Source organism: Aulonocara stuartgranti, assembly GCF_965226115.1.
Source record: "Aulonocara stuartgranti genome assembly, chromosome: 18".
Lineage (NCBI taxonomy): Eukaryota > Metazoa > Chordata > Actinopteri > Cichliformes > Cichlidae > Aulonocara > Aulonocara stuartgranti.
This window is the reverse complement of record NC_138954.1, coordinates 25,089,803-25,110,751: the sequence shown is the minus strand read 5'-3', so window position 1 is coordinate 25,110,751 and position 20,949 is coordinate 25,089,803. Positions and strand designations below refer to the sequence as shown.

Below are 20,949 nucleotides of genomic sequence, written 5' to 3'. Positions count from 1 at the left end.
ATAAGAAGGGAAAAACGAAGAATTCATTGAACCCTCATGTGGTGTTACTTTTTTATTGAAAAGGTTGTCACCATCAGGGCTCTTATCACAGCTCCTGACTCTGACCCCTCTGTCTCTGTCCCTTGCGCTGCTGTTTTCACTCAGTTTGAGCTTGTGACGCTCTCCTCTTTAGAGGATGTGGTTCGCCATATTAAGCCCACAGGTTCCCCACGGGATCCTGTCCCTCCACAATTCTTTAAAGAAATTTTTCCTAGTATACAACAGTATGTCCTTGACATTATTAACAGCAGTCTGTCTTCTGGTGTGGTTCCTGCAAATTTCAAACATGCAGTAGTACAGCCACTGCTTAAGAAACCTGGCCTTGATCACACAGTTTTAGCGAACTATAGGCCTATTTCCAAGCTGCCTTTAGTCTCCAAGGTTTTAGAGAAAATTGTTTTTAGTCAACTGAAAGATTTTCTAGATGAAAATGGAATCTTTGAGGTTTTTCAGTCAGGTTTTAAAACCCTTCACAGCACAGAATCTGCATTACTAAGGGTTTTTAATGACATCCTTCTGGCATGTGATTCTGGTAACCATGTTGTTCTTGTCTTGCTTGACCTAACTGCTGCCTTTGACACAGTAGACCACAATATTTTAATTTCTCGATTACATGATGTAGTGGGTATTGGTGGCACTGCACTCAATTGGTTTAGGTCTTATTTGTCAGATAGAACTTTCTCTGTCAGCCTTCTCGGTTACGAATCGTCTTCTGCTCCTCTGTCATGTGGTGTCCCACAGGGCTCAATTTTAGGGCCACTGCTCTTTTCTCTGTATCTACTGCCTCTGGGTTCTATCCTTAGAAGGCATGGGATCTCATTTCACTGTTATGCCGATGACTGCCAAATTTATTTGACACTAAAACGCAAGGATGCCATCTCCATAAAACCTCTCTTGACATGTCTAGATGACATTAAAGCTTGGTTGGCTCGAAACTTTTTAAATTTTAATAAAAAGAAAACAGAAGTGTTGGCGTTTGGACCCAGTGGTCCCTGTGAGTCCTTCTTTGTTGTTTTAGGATCCCTGGAAGTCTATTTTAAATCTGTTGTTACTGACCTTGGTTTTAAGTTGGACAGTGATTTTAAATTGGACAACCAAATCAGAGCAGTGGTGAAGTCCAGTTTTTATCATTTAAGGCGACTGGCAAGACTAAAATCTTTTCTTTCGAGGCAGCACCTTGAAACAGTGATCCATGCTTTTATTTCTTCCCGCCTGGACTACTGTAACTCACTTTATGTGGGGGTCAGTCAGTCATTGCTCTCACGTCTGCAGCTGGTTCAAAATGCGGCTGCACGACTCCTAACAGGAACTCGAAAAAGAGAGCATATAACCCCTGTGCTGGCCTCTCTGCACTGGCTGCCTGTGTCTTTTAGAGTTAATTTTAAAATTCTTATGTTTGTTTTTAAATGCCTACACAGTCTTGCCCCGCCTTACCTCTCTGAGCTTCTTCATCCCCACATACCCTGTCGGTCTCTCAGGTCAGCTGACCAGCTGCTCCTGGAGGTACCGAGATCCAGGAGGAAGCTCAGAGGGGACAGGGCCTTCTCTATTGTGGCTCCAAAATTATGGAATAATTTGCCCATGCATGTTAGAGAGGCCCCTTCTCTGTCCACTTTTAAATCACGTCTTAAAACCCACTTTTATTCCTTGGCTTTTAACCTCAGTGAGACTTAGTTTCTTTTTTAATGCAGTAGTTATTTAATTAATGATTTCACTCTTCTTTTATTTGTTTTTTATTTATATCTCATGTAATTTTATTTTACAGTTCCAATGTACAGCACTTTGTGTCAGCTGTGGTTGTTTTAAAGTGCTTTATAAATAAAGTTGATGATGATGATGATGATGCGATGTTGGCAGGTCTGGTGGACTCACTGTTTTACAGGGTTATTAAATCAAAAATCTAAACCATTTTATGATCGGTGTCTTTTTGTATTATTTTGTCTTATTTTTTTTTAACTTGACTCACATATAAAATCTATCTCATGCTCCCGTTTCTTTCATTCAGGGAACATTTCTAAGCTAGAGAAAATTGCTGCGTTTGTATCATTGCGCCTGGATGTTTGTAATGCTTAAAAAAATCTCTGTCCCACATTCACCCTCAGTCTTATGGGAGCCACATCTTCTCAAATATTCCTCATCTCATTCTACATCCAGTAGCGAGCCGCGTTGCCACGTAAAAGTTCAACGTGCTGTTAACAACACTTAAATCACGATTAATGTAAAAAGAAAATCATATTAAAACAATAAACATAAATAAAGACATGAATAAGAAAAGGATGTCAGCAGAAGGCCTGATTAAAAGAAATGTTTTGAACTGTTAATCAGTTAAACTGAGCTGGAGTGTTAAACTGTTCCAGAGCCTCGGTGCCGCAGGACGAAAGGCTCTGACCCCCCGTCGTCTTCAGTCTTGTATGAGCCAACTAGCATATTAGTGAAAACAGCGAGCAGCACTGTGTTTAACACGAAGTAATCTGGAGTGTGTCCGTTTAGCTTCCTACACGACTGTGAGAATTTTAAAAGAAATTCTAAACTCCACTGGCAGCCAATAAAAACAGAGTAAAGTAGGGGTGATGTGAGCTCGCTCGCTAGAGTGCGTTAGGAGTCTGGCTGCAGCATTGAGCGACACACAAAGTCCTGACAATGCAAAACATAAGCTCAAAAAGACAAAACACACCCGAAGGCACACGTGTACACGCTAACAGTCGCGTGAAGTCATCAGAAATATGTTATTTGTTCCGTTCATCATGGAAACTAAAGGGAAGGAATGTGAAGCTGAAATAATAATAATAAATACTTCATGTTGACATGCAGTGCCCTTTTTACCTACGCCTCCACTCATAGCTGGTCTAACTCCATATTTAGTTACTCCATGCTCATTACTACATGTTTACAACGTACAAGTCATTATTTGTTTTTAGACAAGTGCCTCCAGTACTGATTTACTTAGAAGTTGGTTAGATCAGGTATCTTGTGTTATTTGTTGCAGATGTGTTCCAGCCATGACCTAAAGTGTTTTGAATGATGTATTAAATATGAACAAAACAAAACAAAAACCCCTCTATGATGTTTAATCTAATAATCTAAGATAATACAAAACAAAGCTAACAGTTATGGTCCTGCGTGCTGACACAGAGGTTTTAGTTCTTTGATCTTTAGATTTTTGTTGATTATTCAGTTTTCTTTGTTTTTTTATTGTTTACAATTCGATTCCCTCTTTAGTTTATCCTGGTCTTTCACTGTGTGTAAAGCTGCTGCATGTATCCATGGTCTAACCTCTGCACTTGTTAGTTACTTCCTGTTTTATTTTGTTAGTCATTTGTGTCCTTATTGGTTTCATCTGTATCTCATTACCCTCGTCTGTCCACCCCCCCCTTGTTTACCTCATGTATGAGTACTCCAGCTCTGCCTTTCTCTGCAGTTTTTGAGCATCTGTTTAGTCTCCCAGTGCGTTCTCTGACAGCTCTGGATTGTGCTTCCCTTTTGCCTCTGGATTTCTGTGTCCTTTAGACTTCATCAATCAAAATAAATGCTCACTTTTCCCCATTCAGTCTGTCCTGGGTATTGTTTCTCACCCTACAGCACATAACACTTTACTGACTTTTAAATAATATTTATATGGACTGAAGTGAAGAGGTTATCGAATACCAACTGAGCGTGCCTAAAAAGCACCTCCTGAGGTCCTATTTGCAACAATTACCAGGCTGGTATTGCTACAGCTGGTTTCCATGCAGATACTGAGGCTCGCTCTGCCAGACCTGTCAGTTAAATCCTCACATAAAACATTTCAAACGAGATCTGAGAAAAGACAGAAGAAGAGTACAGTTGAAATACACCAGCCTGGGAACAGTGACAAGTTCTTTTTGAGGTTCTGGGACTCATGAAGTACAAATGGAGAAGGTTAAAAACTGAGTGAACTTTTCCAGAAGTAGTGTGCCTTCCAAAAGTCATCTAAGCAAAGAAAAATGTCCAGGAAATCACAAAAGATCCAAGAAAAAAAAGGAAAAAAAGAGAACAGCACGACTTGTACACCCGTAATAAACATCAGCGTTTATGACACCTCGACACTTTGTGTCAATGCAGTCTCAGTAAAATTGATCAACAGCACTGTCATAAACGTGTAAAACGGAGTAATTAAAACGGTGCCTTACGTGTGAAGGGGCTGTCCATGATCTTCCTTTTGAGGCGGTAGAGTTCGGCAGTGGGTCTGACAGCGGCGAGGGTCAGCAGAGGTCTCAGGATCCACTCCTCCAGGAGGATCTCCATCAGCCCAGCGTTGGCCGTCCTTGACCGGGGCAGCTGTGGCAGCGGCACCGACACAATCACTGAACATTCACTGAAAGGAAAAACAAAGGGAAAAAAATCCAACTGGAATCATTTTTATCCATCAGTTGTACTCTGGATCAAAACTTGATCTTTAAACTTCTTGATCGAGTTATTGTTTAAGTTTAAACAGGTCCAGCTTTAGCTACGAACATCTAGGTGCACATAGCTTCGAGAGCATTTCGGTGACTATAATTCAACGTGTAGTTTGTACCTGCAGTGAACCCAAATAAACTGACCATTTTCAAAAACAAAACCCCCCAAAACAAAACAGTGATATAGCTGTCTTAACTCTGATATGTGTAGTACCTGGGGAAGAATTTGTAGACTGATGCAAGCCGTTTTCTGACTCCAGACAGAGCCATCGCCAGCCTGGTCTCAATCCAGTGGTAGGCATGCTGGCCTGCCTGATTGACACATTGACACATTCATCAGGTTCAAATAGGTCTTTTAGCAAAGGCTGAAACAATGGATGGGAACAATGTGAAAAGCACAGGAGGAAGAGTGGGTGTAAGAGATCGTGACACTTGAGCAACTGTTGTACATCAAAACAATCTATCCCTCTCTATGTTTTACATATACAGCTGCTATGTTTCATACTAATAATGTATGTATGAAATTATGCCCTTTCTCTTTTATTATGATGTGAAAACATTCTAAGAAATAAGTATGAATCAAATAAACATTATGTAGTAGGATAAAAATGTGATATGGGCCAGCCTAAAGCATAAGCTGTCTTTTTCCACACGGGAGCGAGGGAAGAAGAATCCCAGCAGACTGGACACTACGCAGATGTTTTCCGTATCTCACTTTGCCAATATAAATGACTTTGCTGTTTTATAACATATTATCTATCTATCTATCTATCTATCTATCTATCTATCTATCTATCTATCTCTCTCTCTCTCTCTCTATATATATATATATATATATATATATATCTATATCTATATATATATATATGTATATGTACATATATATGTATATGTATATATATCTATATATCTATATATCTATATATCTATATATATGTGTATATATATATATATATATATATATATATATATATATATGTATGTATATGTACATATATATATGTATATGTACATATATGTGTATATGCATTTAACAAATGCATGTACATATACATATACATATATATACATATATATATGTATATGTATATGTATATATATGTGTATATGCATTTAACAAATTTCTCACCATATTTTATTTTGGTGAGAAAGTATTTAGTCAGAGTTTTATGTAAGTGTATTCTAAACCGAACAATCAAGATGTGATTGAAGTGCAAACTTTCACTCAGACATTTAATTCAGGGTGTTTAGCAAAAGTGCTGCATCAAGTGTTTAGGAATTACATCGTGTTTCATACATTATCCCCAATATTTCAAGGCTCAAATCCAATTGGGCATTTGACAGGCAGGCGGTTTCAAGGCCAGGTGAGGCCTGCTCCGTTATGATCCCATGACAAACAAAGACAGGGTATCTGGAGCTGATACCAAGTGAGGGTGGCACAGCGGTGCAGTGGTTAGTACTGGTACCTCAAAGCAAGAGGCTTCTGGGTTCAAATCCTCTGACTGGCTGGGACCTTTTTTTGTAGTTTGTATGATCTCCGTATGCTTGTGTGGTTTTTCTCCAAATATTCCAGCTTCCTCCCACAGTTCACATGCATGCCAGGTTAATCTGTGATTCTAAACTGTCTGTAGGCATAAATGGCTGTCTTTCTCTCTGTACGAGCCCTATAACAGACTTGCAGCCTGTCCAGTATGTACTTCCCATCTCACCCTGTGACAGCTGGGATAGACTCCAGCCCTGCCATGATTCTGAGTTGGATAAGTGGAAGAAGATGGATGGTTGAAGAATCCAAGTGTTGAACTTACATTTGGTATTTTTTTTACTGGAACTCTCAATATTAGGCTCAAAGTGATATAATTCAGGCCATCATTAGACCAAAAACCCAAAATCAACCTGTCAAAGAGAAAAAAAGACTTTGGGAATAGCCAAATATGAAATCTGGTCCATTTTTTAAAAGAAGGAATGCACTGGACACCAAACGGTCTGAGAGACCGCAGACGACAACTAAAGTGGATGATTGCAGAATTCTTTTTTTGGCTCGGGAAAACCATCACAGCAATTCAAGAAAACTCTGGAGGAGGCGGATGTATCATTGTCAAAGCCTTCAAACAAGAGACACCTGACACATGAATCATGCGGCGGGGTTACACTCAACACAAACTCAAGAACGGGAAGGCCAGATCAGACTTTGGGTTTTCAGCCAGAAAATGTCTAAGTGAGCTGGCAACTTATGGGAAAAATAAAAGAAAATTGATAGTTGAAACCAAGCTTAATTTGTACCAGAATGATGTGAAGAGAAAAGTCTGGAGAAGGAGAGAAACAGTTAATGATGTGAAGCATATGGATAGAGAAACACCGCCGTAGCCAGTGGATATGGATCGCTGGTGTTTATTGATGATGTGACTGCTGATGGAAGAAACAGGATAAATGAATGATGAATAGTGCAGGGCTACACTCTCTGCTCAGATATTCTTCAGTGGCCAAATCAGGCAACTCACCTCAATGCTTCAATGTTTGCTTTTCAGTTCTTAAATACAAACTGAATGCACAGAGACCAACAAACAAACAGCAACTGCAGTAAAGGCCCGCCAGAGCATTTTGGGAGGAGGAAACACGACATTTGATGATGTCCATGGGTTGTAGACCTCAGGCAGTATGAAGGATGAATATCCAAATATTAAAAACTATCTTTATATTTGAAATCATATTCGTTTTGTCCAATTAATTTGGAACTTCTGAAAATGAAAACCTGTAGTATAAAAATAGCTGTAACTCCTATACAGTGAATGCTTTCGTTAAACCCCTTAAAAACCTAAAATCTGCACTTCAATCGTTTGGTTTAAAATCCACTGTCGTGGTGCACAGAAGCAAAATCTACAATTGCGGACAATTAATTTGTCACTGTCCAAAAACTTATGGAACTAACTGTCTGATCTAATTTGAAGGCAGACACTTATCAACAGCCTTGATAAGGTTTTTAGTTTGTCTAACCCAGTCAAAGACCACATCGAGCACATTTAAAAAGGCACCAGAGTGCAGTTTCTCACCACATCCAGGGCGATGCTGAGCGTGGTGACACCGGCCTCTGACAGCAGTCTGAGCTGAGGGTTCTCCAGCAGAGCAGGATGGACCTCCACCAGCTTGTCATTCCACTGCAGAACAGCCTCCCTCCACATCGCCTCCAGCCTCTGGCCCTTCACATCCTGGTACACACCTGCCAGAGTGGTAAGCGGCCCTGAGGCCGAACGAGGGATGGAGGTACACGTTTTCAGTTTCACATGAGCATACATATTTCAGAACCTCTCACAGGAAACTGTGAGGGACCACAAAAAGAGATGTGAACATCGATGAAGAGAAATTTTCTAAATAATGCCTTGAGAGACAGAAGAGATGCTTTTCATGCTTCCTTCCGGTAAATAAGTTAAGGGAGAGAAGATTAGTTTATGTTTGGAGTTCCTTAAGGAAATTCAATTGGTGACGGCACAAAATCGCTCAAAAACTAAAGGCCATCTCTTTATTCACCAGAACTAAATTAATCATGAACACACAACTGGAATGCATCATTCCTGAAGCTCTGGTTAGCTTTCTGTCTTTCCACACTCACTCCTAAGTTCCTGCTGACCCAGCAGCGAGGCGTGCTGCAGCAGATTCAGAAAGCGTGGCAGGCTGTCGGTCAAGAAGTGACGCAGCGGGCTCCTCTGCCACAGAGCCAGCACGCCTTTTTCTTTCTTCCCCAGCAGAGCCTCTGCTTGCTGTGAAACATGGAGAGGCAGAGCGCTCAACTCCTGCAGCAGCTGACTGTCTCTGGACTGGAGTGGTGGGGGATTAACAGAAACAGCACAGCAGTTAAATCCAAGAAAGCTCCTGTTATTACATTAAGAATTCCAGTGTGTGTGTGTGTGTGTGTGTGTGTGTGTGTGTGGTTACCTGTCTTCTAAAGTCTACGAGGAGACGCTGCAAAGCCCTGATTCTCTCCGTAAGTTTAATCTGTATCTGAGAGCTCAAATAGTCCGCCCGTTGCTGTGAACCGAATGAAAACAACCAATTTTTAAAAAGGCCATTCACATGAAAGCAAACACTGGGATGTGTTCATGCCATTAGCGACACCTCTGCTGCAGTCAGACTCTCCAAACAGCCACTTGCTCTCAGCATTAGCGTCTGATTGGCTGTTCCCAGAAACACTCTGCCCAGAGTTTCGGATGTGCCACTGCCGCTTCTTTTCTGCACATCTAGCGTCAAACTGTGGTTTACACCCACACATACCGCTACAGTGAGATCCTCACTGAGGCCTAGACCTGCACAGCCAGAGACAATTTCATTTTATTTGATTTCATTTTGATATATTTTGGCATTAATGCATGGCTAAGGTTCTTCTGCATTTACCATTCATATGACCGGCTGTAGTCTGCAGGCATCGTCCCTCGACTGTACCGTTCAGCCAGATCTTCTCTCTGCCGTCCAGTCTGGCCTGTACCTGGAGACCTGACCCCTTGATTTGAGACAGGGCACTTCCCCTCACTTCCACACTACAATTACCCATCCTAGACTGTAAAGCGTGAAACAAATGTAGGCATGTTTAGAATTAGTAGGACCCCGACTTACAAAAAGAAGGCTAGTCGAATATCTCACTATGTTTCAATCATTTCCTGGAATCCCTGTTAGGAACCAGCAGTGACTGCAGGAAGTGATTCCAAACTCCACAGAAGAAACACGTTTCTTTTTTTGTACAAATTTAGCAGTCGTAATACAAAATTTTGCTTAGTGAAATCGGTATGCGTGTGTGTAGCTACTTGCCCTTTCTTGCCTTCTCAAAGAAATATGCACAAAAGCCCATTTCTCACAATATTAAATATCAAGAGTGGGCTGTAAAGGTCCTGCAGGTGAATCGTGTCATGTATTCAGCAACAATTTTACAAAAGTATTTTTAATTTCCAACTTTGTTGAAATTAACAATACTTGAACTATTTTAAATTTCCCACCAAGTCCTTGTAGTTGTTTACCTCAGAGAACAGAGACATGTTGGTCCCGTGAAGAGTGGAGGAGTTGGTAAGGGCGAGGGTGAAGCTGCAGTGGTACGGTCGCCCTGTCACTGCCAGCTGGGACTGAGTGTAAAGCAGCTCCTCGCCTGAGTTCACTCTGTGGGATCCTGACCACGACAGAGTCTGAGAGGCAAAGAGATAATTAACAAGAGCTCAAGAAAGGAGATGAGGAAAGTGAAAAACTCTGCAGGTCATTCAAGGGAAACAAAGAATATATATAGTGCTCAACACAAAACTGTTTGACCCGACGAGACCAAAGACGGCCAGTTTAACACAAGAAGTGATGAGGTGCGGCAGTATCGCCGCATCAAGTCTTATTCTTAACAATTTATAATGTCTCCAAATATGAAGAGGAAAGAAAGAAAGCAGTGAGAACTGATGTGTGGACTCACAGGCTGTAGAGGACAGAGGCCCAGCAGCACAATGTGCTCTAAGCGGTCCCTGAGGTTGGTTTGAACTTTGGCCAGTAGTGTGTGTGAGGGACAGGGAGCTGGAGAGACTCTGTCCAGGCCAACGTTAACCTGAAGGCTGTGCATTCCCCGGTGAGCTTTCTGGAAACATCAAGAAAACATAAACAGATGTTCTTATTGATCTTTTATCATATAAGGTCAACGTCTTTCAGCGCATAAAACTGACTACCTGGTACTTTATGCCTTGCTTCAGGCTCCTGCTGTCCCATCTTAATTCTGCATTTTGGAAAAATGAGTTCCCCTCATGTGCCATTGAGACACATCCTTTTACAGATGACACGGCCATCTGTGCACGTACACACACACACACACACACACACACACACACACACACACACACACACACACATTAAGTAAGTTGATGCTGCACAAACTTCCTGACTATTCTGCACACATGACTGGTGACTCATGAGAGGTTTGCGGAGTATTTACCAACCTGTTGGGCTGTAAACAGAGCGCATGCCTGCCCCCTGCTGGAGTTGGTTTGCCACTGTTTGTTCAGGCTGAGAGAAACGTTGACAGGGACCACACCGTCCCATGACAAATGGGCCTGTATACAGATAACCCCCCCACACACACACACACACAAACATTATACCCCTATCATTGTTAGTTTTTATACATTTATTGGCATTTATTAGTACTTTAGGTAAAAATCTTTTATCTGTAGTCTGAAGGGGTAACTGCAATTCTGTCTATGTGTTTATCCGTCATTTTATTGACCTCTGATTCTCTTCCACAGTTTGTTTTCTGTCCCGTCTTTCTCCCCTCACTCCTAACTGGTTTGCTGCCCCTCCTTCACCCTGGTTCTACTGGAGGTTTTTGTTAAAAAGGAGTTTTTTCTTCCCACTGTTGCCAATTATTTGCTCATAGGGGGTTGTATGATGGGGGTTTCGCTCTATTATTGTGGGGTCTTTACCTTAAACTATAAAGCACCTTGAGGTGACTGTTTATGTTATTCAGCGCTATCTAAATAAAAATAAATTGAATTGAAATCAATATCGCAGACGAAATATAAGACAACTGTGTGAAGCTCCGGTTGTACCTGGTGGCTGCTGCGTCGGTCTCTGCGTGAGCTTTGCGTCAGTGTGTGCAGCGACAGGTGTCTGAGCGCAGAGGTGAATGGATGTTTCAGCTCCAGTTTGGTTGTATTTATGTCCTCCGAGCGACTCCACGAGCTCAGAACTCTGACCTTTAGACGACCCCATAATGCAGAAAAGAAATCCAGTTTATTAATGCCTGAATGATCTGTGTTTTACTGTCATAACCATATACATTTCATACACATTTCCATTTGGTTATGTTACAGTTTTAGAGTTTAAAGAGGAAGGAAAGCTAATAGCAGAGAGAAATCAACGTTGTTTTAATTTCGTTTTTCGCGTAATGACACAGCTTGTACAGTCTGACCTGCTCCAGTTGTCCATGCCTCATCCAGTCCAGCAAAACACTATCCAGTCCTGCATTTAGCGAACGCTCCAGCTTCACATCCAAATTAGTCAAACGGGGGATGCAGGTGATCTGAACTAACATCAGGGACGAGAGAAAGACTCAGCATCTTAAGTTAGCTTCATGATTTATCTTTTACTTTTTCCCCTTTAAGTTCTAACGTGGCCTTTGCAGATAAAACAACGAAGATCAAGCATTGCTGAAAAACTAAATGTTACCCCTGATTGTCTGGTTTCCCATCTCCAGTGCTGGTGGAGCAGAGTACAGACCAGACAAGCTGAACTCCTGGCTTCCCCACACAGCAGCTTGCTGAACTTGGTAGCTCCATTTCCGAGCCTCGTACACTGTCCTCACTGCAGCAGTCCTGGGGAGTGGCTTCAACTACACAACAAATCATATTTAGGATGTGGAACATTCATGTTCCACATGAGGGTTCATGTTGAGGGTGTGGACTGAAACAACATTCAGATTTTGACCCAGAAAGTCAATTTTTTCATTAGTTTTATTTTTTAATGGTTCCCAAAATCAGGCGAAATGCATCCACTGATAACGTAGAGGCCATTGCATTATTATTTTTATTATTATTGTCTATAAACAATAGGACGCAAATATATGATAACCCTCTAGCACAACCATCCATCACTGCCAGTGAAAAGTGTCTGTAACCAGTGACTTGATAAAACTCTTAAGTAAACTTGTGCACACACTGTATTCCTAGTGAAGAGGCATTTAAGCTCAGAAATACCTGTGGGTACGAGTTTTTGACCTCTAGAAGTTGCCTGTATCCGCTCTCTATCGCTGCCAGCTCTCCAACAGCCCACAGCTTCCTCCTGCCTGACATCACCTCCACCAATCCCACCACAGTGGACTGAGAGTGGTTCAACTGGAGGCGGAAAGAGAGAAGAAGGCTAGCCAAACAAAAGCAGTGCATTTGTAATTTGACAGAGGATTTGGACAGTGATGCACAGATTGTGTTTTGCAGAGTGTGTGTCTATTTGAGCTCCAGTTAAATGCAAAAGGAGCTCCTCTGAGAACTGAAAAACTCGCCTGCGTTCGGACATTGATCTGAGAAGGCAGGTAGACCAGCATTGTGGGGATATTCTGGACCACCTTCACCATCAGGTCCTTGCTAAACAAAAGGACATCTATCACTTTCAGTGTGTGCACAATGTGCACAAAGACAACTTACAATAATTTTTTTTAATTAGTGAGTGACTGATGTGTATTAACAGTACCTATGAGGGACATGGTGTCCCTGGACAATGAGTGCAAATGAGGTGCTGAGTTCAGGGTTTACAGCCATGGAGCACCTCAGCTGTGACTCAGTAAGTCTTCCCCAGGCCTCCACCTGCAACAACATTCAGCGATAACAATATGAGAGTAGACTGCGAGCACAGAAGAACGAAGATGTTGGGATTAAAGGTGCGTGCTGACCTTACCTGAAAAGCAGGAGTGGCTTGTCCCTGTACTGTCTGTTTCAGTGTGATTCTGGCCTCCTTAGTTCCTCCATGTGCGCCCCAACCACCAACATCCCCCACCGCTCTGACCCTCCAATCCTGGCTTCGAATGTCTAATAAGGCGCTCCTCAGAGGACCTGCGGAGGATATCAGAGCATCACTGCCTCAGGGTTGAGTCCTCACACCTTCATGAGAATAACATTTAGCCAAAGCATCTTTTTGCTCCTGCAGGAGAGGAGGTACGGCCATAAAACAATTTATGAAGTAAAAGATTGACATCTGCTGGTCACTGTGCAGTATTGCACTTCATGGATAGGATTTAAGACAAAAGCGGTCAGCAGCCAAACGGGAAAATACGAAGCAAGAAGTGCATGAAATTATGAAACTGGGATGAAGATTAAAATAAAATAGATGACTAAAGTAAAAGAACAACGTTAAACCCGACTTTTTGTCTGACCTTTGAACTGAGCAGTGAGGACGGCGTCCAGATGGCATTGAGTTCTTGTTTGATTGAAAGCTGGAGGAGAGTAGGAGAGGAGAACAGACAAATGTCCATTGGTGCCACTGAAATTCAAGCCAGATGTGAGCAGCTTGTGTCCCTCCACAGTGAGCTGAGCCCTGGACCGATGCTGAGAGAAGGTTCCTTGGATGGAGCAAAGACCCTAGCAGAGAAGAAAGTAAAAGAAGAAAGCAACTTGTTTTTGTCATTCATCTCATGAATTAATAGGATGTTCTGATTCTGGTTAACATTGTGTCTGTATGTAGAACCATTAGGTAGGTACCTCTATATTAGATGGCAGGCCTCTGTCGTGTAGCCATGACCAGCTGTGCCACATGGTTCCTCTTATTTCTTTGGTCATGGGAACATTTTTCATCTTAAGCCTCAGTCCTGCCAGCTGACCACCAAACTGGGACTGTAAGCTCATGCCTTTCCCCTCAGCAGAACCAAACTCCACCTGGACACAGTCACCATCCAGGGTTTAGTGCACGCTCATCTCGGTTAAATCAGGTGCCGTGATATACGGTCATGTATCCTTTTTAGTCTCCTACCTGGATGCTGTTGTTGACGGAGACTCCCAGCTTCTTCAGACAATTCACTGTGTGTCTAAAATGACTGTTTACTCTCACTGTGTCAGACGTCTTTGCCACAGACACAGCATGACTTACCTGCAGAGAATTCAGAATGTGAACAGCAACACTTTTTATAAAAATTCAAAGAAATACCACATTTTAATTCATCATTTGTCTTCCACTAACACCTGAGCACCACACACAGATAAACATCTGAGCTCTCTGATTTTCTTTAATCTGTTGTTTTTGTCTCCATATATATGTTTTATATTATTTATGTTTCGAGTAAAGGTATATTAATCTATATGTTGGGTCTTTGGCAGCTTTGAGCCACTATGGCTGTCCTTGATTTCACCTGAATAACAGTTTTTGTGCGTTCATTCTGGACTCACCATTTGATTTCCTGCACTGCTGTTGAATGTGTAAAAGTGTGAACCATTCCTGTGACTCCCAGAATTCATTGTCACTGCAGCGTTTAGCGGGAGACCCAGCTTCTTCAACAGGGGCACAGAGTGGTTTAGATTAAGAGTCGCTTCATTTTCGTCCTTCAACATAAGAAAAAGTAATTAGACATCTTTATGTCCCATGAACTTTCTGAGACTTCCTGAATTTCTATGACATATTCCCACACCTTGGTTTTATTGATCAACACTAAAGTTTGCAACCTGGCGTTGTCGATCGCCATTGAGAGCTGGGATTCAGCAGATGTTGAGGACACAACCAGGGACCCAGAGGCCTGCATCCTGTCTGGACTGCCTAACTCCTATAAAAAACAAACAGGAAGTAATTAAAGATCTGATGAGTAATACTTTTCTATGTGCATCATTAAGTATGTACCTGAATCATTGTACAGTTGTTGTGATACATCAGCGACCCCTGCAGGCCCAGCTGGGACATCACAGCTCCACTGGCTGTGACGGCACACTCCTCCATCTGAACGAGGGCTTCGGCGTCAAATCGTAGTTTTCCTGACCTGGTGCTTAGTCTCAGTCTGCTGTTTCTAGGCACATCTCTGAGAGCAGGAAGGTCATGGCTGAGTTCACCATCCACACTGAGCTCTGGCCAGGCCCTTGCATTAAGCCTCAGAAAACCCCTTCTGCCCTCCATATCAGTGCCCAGCATGAGTGTCCAGATACCCCGAGGATCCTGCTGTACTGACCCATTTATATTAGCCTTTAAATGAATAAAAAATCATTGTGAGCAACAGTCAAACTCCTTTTTTCTCTAATATGTCTTTGACTGTATTGATAGAAAAATCAAAAACAAGCAATTCATGCAGCTTTCAAAATCCAAAAATGATTTATTAATCATTCAAAAGATCCAACCTGTAACAGAGGGCACATAGACTCCAGAGCCAGTAGCCACTCTGTTCGTCCTCTGGTTTCCACAACTTGAGTGGCTCTAATGTGACACGTCCCAACTTTGATGAAGAGACTTCCAGGCTGTTCAGGGCCTTCAGGAGCACTAGCATCCATAGAAATGATCTGTGGTAGACCCTGACCACTCAGCCAGAGAAAGGAGTGAGTAAGGGCCCCAGAGAGGTTTGGACTCCTGCAGGACTGGCTCATGTCTAGAGAGAGGTTCTGATTATCCGCCTTCACAGAGGCGGACAGAGTCAGCTGGCAAGGAATAACCTTGAGGAAGCCCCGCAGAGCCAGGGACACAGGGAGTTTCATTCCCTAAGGCACAAACACAGGTGGAGCATAATCATTACTTCTGAGAGACGAATACCCTTCAAAATGTTTTTATAGCTTTACAAGCTTGTAGCTGTATCAGTGGAGTTGTTCTGCTCTGCTGCTATGACAAGCTCGCGTTTGATCTTCTAATGGGCTGGAAACTGTATTTCAGTGGAGACTACATTAACATAAACATGAGTGAGTTACAGAGGAAATTCCAGTTCTTCTAACTGTGATGAAAGAAACATGTATGTATGTATCACCACAAGGTGACAGCGAGATTCAACAACTTCAACATATTGGTTTAGGTTTCCACGAGCTGTATTAAACACAACTGACAGATTTACTCACCTGCAGAGGACAGAAGCTGCTCACATTAACAGTGTAAGAAGTCTGCTCAGTCTCTGTCTGTGAAGCCTTGACTTTCCCTACGTTACCCCTAAAGAAACAACGTCCGACCTCCAGGCCGACCTCCACACCAGGCAGAAGGGCAGTTGAGACGTTTAGGTATAGCTCTCCGTGGGTAGGAAATTGCAGCTTCTTTATTGGCTCAATTGAGTGCTGTACAGATGCCCGGAGACTAAGCTGAGGATCACAAGTTAGAGACAGGTTTAGACTGCCTTTCTGTGCTCCTTCAGCCTGCAGGACAGTGCTGAGATCTGTGGAACAGCCAGACTGAGTGATGGAGACGTTGAATGAGGTCTGTGGAGGCAGGAGAGCCTACAGAGGAGGGAATAAAAGATTACATTTATAGAAATCCTTCAGTTCAAATATTTAATAACAAAAAAATGTGAATTATACAAGGAGGTGTATGCAAAGTCCTAAAATCTCAGTCCAACAATGTAGCCTAAATATATTCAAATGGACACAGAACTGAGAAGAGCAAATACTTTGCTGCATCAAAGTTTTGATTAGGTGGTTTAATATTTCAGCTAAAAGGCAGATATCTGCTGGATTTCATTAGCCCAGTGTAAGTACAGCAAGCCTCTCAGAGTTTAATTGAAGGGTGGACGTCATATCTAGAGGATTAGACCACGGGTGTCAAACATAAGACGGAGGGGCCAGAATCGGCCTGGCAAATACTCCAATCCCGCCACACTGGACAGCTTTGGAAAATGTGAAGGAAGGCAGATATTCAGACTTTTAACTGTGTTTTTATAAGTTTTACATCCGTATCATTGCTGATAAGGCCTTCCCAGTGGCTATTCATGACACACCAAATGTAATTAAGTAATGATTACAAAATTAAATGACAGAAAAGTCTTTTTTTTAATTTACTATATTCTATAGGAATTTCAGTTTTTTTAAATGGATACACAGGATATACTGCTCTATGATTGTACCCATGGATACACCTTTTCTCTAATTTTACATTTTATTTTTCAGTTGATGGTAGCATTAGAGGAAAGGTTAAATTGATCAAATCAAAAATAGATCCCAAGAGGACTATAAATATCTGCAACATATTTTATGGGGGTAGATTTAACTTTCACAGCTAAAGCTTTATGTTGCCCTGTGAGTGACCAGTCCTTAGAAAGTTACCATTCATTGAAGCCACTGAGCTTTTTTATTCATTGTTGGTGTTTTCAATGCAGCTCACACTGCAGTGGAAAACAAAGAGTCATCTCCAAAGTGAAGATGTTTCTTTTGCTTTCCTTCAGGTGGGAAACAAGTTTCCTTCAACTGCTCCTTGTTTCCTCTCTAACCTTTAGTAAGACACATCGCTCTCGGGCAAAAAGCATCCACCCTCTCCTCCTGCTCGTTCCCCCTCTGTGTTGACTGGTCAGGAGAAGCATGGAGCACACGTCACTTTCCACCTCAAACTGGGCTTGCCTTGCTGAGGTCGCCATGCTAACAGTGAGCTCCTGTGGTACACGAGCAGTAGCTAGCAGGTTTTGCTGAAGTACAGCTCTGAAAGAGGTGAAGGGCTCCCAGGCAGCAGTGATCCTCATCTGTGCAGAGCGGGTGTTGACAGAGATTCGAGCGCTTCCAGCAAGGGAGGTATCAAGAAGCTCACCTGAGCCATGACAGTCCAATCTGTTTGGGATGATTGTTCCAAGGTAGGCCCATTGGTGCTGGAGTCTCCAACCCAGCTCAGCTTTATGGTTCTTTAGGGATACAGACAAGAGGCCTTGGAGGAAGTCATGCTGGTTTTGAAGGCTCAGAGATCCTCTGAGTCCATCTTTTCCTCCCTGTGCATGCACAGTTAAAGAGGCTTTATGCGATCTACCCCCCTCTATGCTTTTAACCTGCCTCCAGACCAGCCGCCCCACCCCCGTGCATCGAAGGGACACGACTAGACTGGATCTCAGAGAGTCCCATACTACACGAACATCTCCCAAGATGTGGCACCACCTTTCTAGGCTCATCCGTCCTGTCACTCTAGCCTTTTGAGTAGCACTGTGGGTTCCATACTCAAGAAGCCCGTGCCAGCAATACTGCCCAGGTCTCTCCAACCTCAGTCCCACATTCAAATCTGCTCTCCACAGACTGACCACTATCCCCATCCCCAGGACCCACCTCTCAGGGCCAGGCCGGAGGAGGAACCTAACACCAGATGTGGTGGGAACCCCCAAATATGTAAGTAAGAGCACAGAAGAATGAGTGAGGTTAGCTCTGAGCTCCTTTCGGCCACTGGAACTGTAACAGGCTTTAGCATGAGCACTAAGCCTTAAGTGAGCAAGCGAGAGGCCATAGCAGAGCCTGTTGTGTGGTCTATAGGAGCGAAAGGCTCGTACCTCCACCGGGCTGTCTGCCACATTTCCATAGCAGTGAGCGGAGAGCCTGTCTGTGGTGACGTCCCCTGTGCAGTTCATCTGTGAAAACAAAACCCCCGTTGGCAAAGTTTGTTTTTTGTTTCAAGGAGGAGATGGAAGAGGAATCACTGAACTTTAGACCAGCCACATAAAAATATTGCAGTGCCATAACATAATAATCTGAGCCCTTGTTATGGAACACATATGTTTAGTGTTGAACAGCATTTCTGTGTTTTTTTAAGACACTAATGATCACTGAGTGCTCTTAGTTGTAACAGAATAAACTTTTGCCTTGTATACAACAATATTTGCCATTTGATTAAAAAAAAAATCACTCTTTGTTTTTGAGAGTGAGGCTAGAAAATCCTTCAATCTTTCATCCTTCCACACATAAAGATACATCTAGCATCTGCGCAGCTCAGCACAAGGGCTACAGACAGCCAGTCTGGCTCTTTCCTGTGGAAACAAAAACTGTCTGCTGGCACGTCAAAGATTTGTTTTACTGTACCTTTTTTCATTCATGGAACAAATAAGAACTAATGGGTTCAAAAGCTTCTGGAGAAGTGCTGTTGTCACACAGCGAGCGGAGGTGCAGCGTTTAGCGGGAGATTTGCATGTCGGGTTAATCGGTGAGTCTAAACTTGGCTTAGCTGTGACTGTCTCTCTCTTTATAGTAACCTGTAATGGCCCGGTGACCCATCAGGCATGTGCTCCACCCCAACACCTTCATTACTCTAACACGGACAAGCTGTTAAGAAAATGGAGAGATAGCTGGTCCTGTTTATCTTAGGGAACTAACAATGTAAGTGAAGATCACAGATCCATATCTGTGTCCTTTTTGCATTTATCCATTTTGAGATTAATTTAAATGATTGTATCTGTAATCTTTCTCTGAATATAGATTCATAGATCATCGACCTTTTGGATGCTCACATATTTAAAGATCATGGGTAGGTACAAAGAAGTAATCACAGTTTTCCTTTTACAGTGATAGCCCGATTCTGTGAGTGTACATGTGTAAACGGTGTTAAATAAATATACCTGTAAGGAAGTGGGTACGAGTCCTTGGAGCAGCATCATCTGTTGCCATAGAGACACTACCAAAATAGGTGTTGTATTTATTGATCCAACTTTTAAAAGGATGTCAGCAACTCTCACATCTTCCATGTAAAGGACCAAGCCTGTGTCCAGTCCTTCTGTTTCTGACTAAGAGAGAGAAAAATAAATATAAGAATAAAGGAAAGCAGCCTACAGCTATACACCGTATATCCTGAGAAAGAGAACTTATTAATGCAATTGCTTCCCGACTACTTTATGCTCTTGGCAAGAATTAAAAAATAAAGGACAGTCCTGCACCTGGTAATGCGCTTTAGCCTCAAAGGAGGGTGTCAGGCCTCTTTTAAGCAGGGCTTCGACTTGGTGCTGCAGCCTAGAGGAGAATACCCACTGGGGGTTGGTGTGGTCTGTCCTGCCTCCATGAAACTCCGCTCTAAGACGTTCAAGTCCAACCTGCAGCTCTCCCAGGACTGATAATCCATCACCTTCCTGGGCCCATTTAGCCTCAAGACTACTGTTAGGAGGTACACCTGTACTCAGAAGACAAGGGAAACTCACAGACAGGGACATATATACATGTGTAGAAAGTGCTGCGTATGTATTCTTTGGCTATTGCAATGATCACCTGTGGCTCTCAGCACATGGAAAGAGTGAGAAAGTCGTGTGTAGACCTCTCCTGTGCCTTGATTCCCCTGCTGATGGCTTGCATTCACACACAAATGCTCCTCCCCGGACCAAACACACAGCCAGTCGTGGGTCCTGTGGGACCTCTTTTCCATCATCCCTTCTTCATCGTCTCCTTCCAAAGCTGCTCCGGGATCTCGCTGGTGTCGCAGCTCCACGCTGTACACTGTCTCCATCAATCTAACTCTCAGCTGTCCTGCAACAACACGCATGCATTACACGTCATTTGTGACGCTTTACAGGCAAAGGCAAGTTTAAAGTAAAGGACACAAGTTATGGTCTACCTTCGATTAAACTGTCAGACTGCCCCAATGCTCCATCCAACCCGAGGACTGGAGGCAAGAAATCTAGGCTGGTCACCGTGTGCCTCAAGTCCCCTGTCACAGCCATCTGGATCCCCTGTGAGTGTTTTAAAGACCCCTTGAGCTGGGCCAGCAGAGCCTGCATTCCCTGTGTGAAGGAGCCACGTAGAAAGACACTGGAGGAGACAGGAGGAAGATGATCATGGAAAAGAGGTCAAAGGTCCATAAGAGAAAGCAGGTTTTTTTAGAGTTAGTTACTGTGTGACTGAGGACTAGACTAAAGGCTTTTTTAAAATAACATAACAGACAAACCTGTCTGAGGACACGTTCCCTGCTATGTTTACATGTAGATCCGTGGCTGTAGGTAGCAGGCTCTGGGATAAGTTCAGCCTCAGCCCTACAGCTCTGTCTCCCGTCTGCATGTAGTGGGACATGTCCGCATTCAGCTTCAGCTTGTCCTTCCCGTCAGCCCTCACATGCACCGAGCTGCTCCCTTTGCCAGTCACCATGGACATGTCTGCAGACGCCTTCATATTGA

The 20,949-nt window shown here is 42.9% G+C and overlaps 1 protein-coding gene across 1 annotated transcript in view; it reads right to left on the bottom strand.

The window, feature by feature from the left end:
• LOC309694758 (uncharacterized protein) overlaps positions 1-20,949 on the bottom strand; it is a 36,678-nt gene that overhangs the window by 6,393 nt on the left and 9,336 nt on the right. Inside the window, exons 22-53 of the mRNA XM_082514966.1 lie at positions 20,724-20,938; positions 20,394-20,587; positions 20,051-20,305; positions 19,726-19,955; positions 19,411-19,575; positions 18,352-18,429; positions 15,965-16,333; positions 15,263-15,616; positions 14,775-15,110; positions 14,569-14,700; positions 14,330-14,482; positions 13,917-14,033; positions 13,649-13,822; positions 13,324-13,528; positions 12,849-13,003; positions 12,645-12,757; positions 12,457-12,538; positions 12,155-12,292; positions 11,628-11,790; positions 11,371-11,486; positions 11,009-11,155; positions 10,400-10,513; positions 10,133-10,249; positions 9,886-10,044; positions 9,455-9,616; positions 8,838-9,000; positions 8,562-8,749; positions 8,382-8,474; positions 8,059-8,263; positions 7,502-7,689; positions 4,669-4,766; positions 4,188-4,372 (exon numbers count right to left, since the gene is read on the bottom strand). Of these exons, the coding sequence (XP_082371092.1) occupies positions 4,188-4,372; positions 4,669-4,766; positions 7,502-7,689; positions 8,059-8,263; positions 8,382-8,474; positions 8,562-8,749; positions 8,838-9,000; positions 9,455-9,616; positions 9,886-10,044; positions 10,133-10,249; positions 10,400-10,513; positions 11,009-11,155; positions 11,371-11,486; positions 11,628-11,790; positions 12,155-12,292; positions 12,457-12,538; positions 12,645-12,757; positions 12,849-13,003; positions 13,324-13,528; positions 13,649-13,822; positions 13,917-14,033; positions 14,330-14,482; positions 14,569-14,700; positions 14,775-15,110; positions 15,263-15,616; positions 15,965-16,333; positions 18,352-18,429; positions 19,411-19,575; positions 19,726-19,955; positions 20,051-20,305; positions 20,394-20,587; positions 20,724-20,938 (5,563 nt within the window). The remainder of the gene's footprint in view (positions 1-4,187; positions 4,373-4,668; positions 4,767-7,501; positions 7,690-8,058; positions 8,264-8,381; positions 8,475-8,561; positions 8,750-8,837; positions 9,001-9,454; positions 9,617-9,885; positions 10,045-10,132; positions 10,250-10,399; positions 10,514-11,008; positions 11,156-11,370; positions 11,487-11,627; positions 11,791-12,154; positions 12,293-12,456; positions 12,539-12,644; positions 12,758-12,848; positions 13,004-13,323; positions 13,529-13,648; positions 13,823-13,916; positions 14,034-14,329; positions 14,483-14,568; positions 14,701-14,774; positions 15,111-15,262; positions 15,617-15,964; positions 16,334-18,351; positions 18,430-19,410; positions 19,576-19,725; positions 19,956-20,050; positions 20,306-20,393; positions 20,588-20,723; positions 20,939-20,949) is intronic.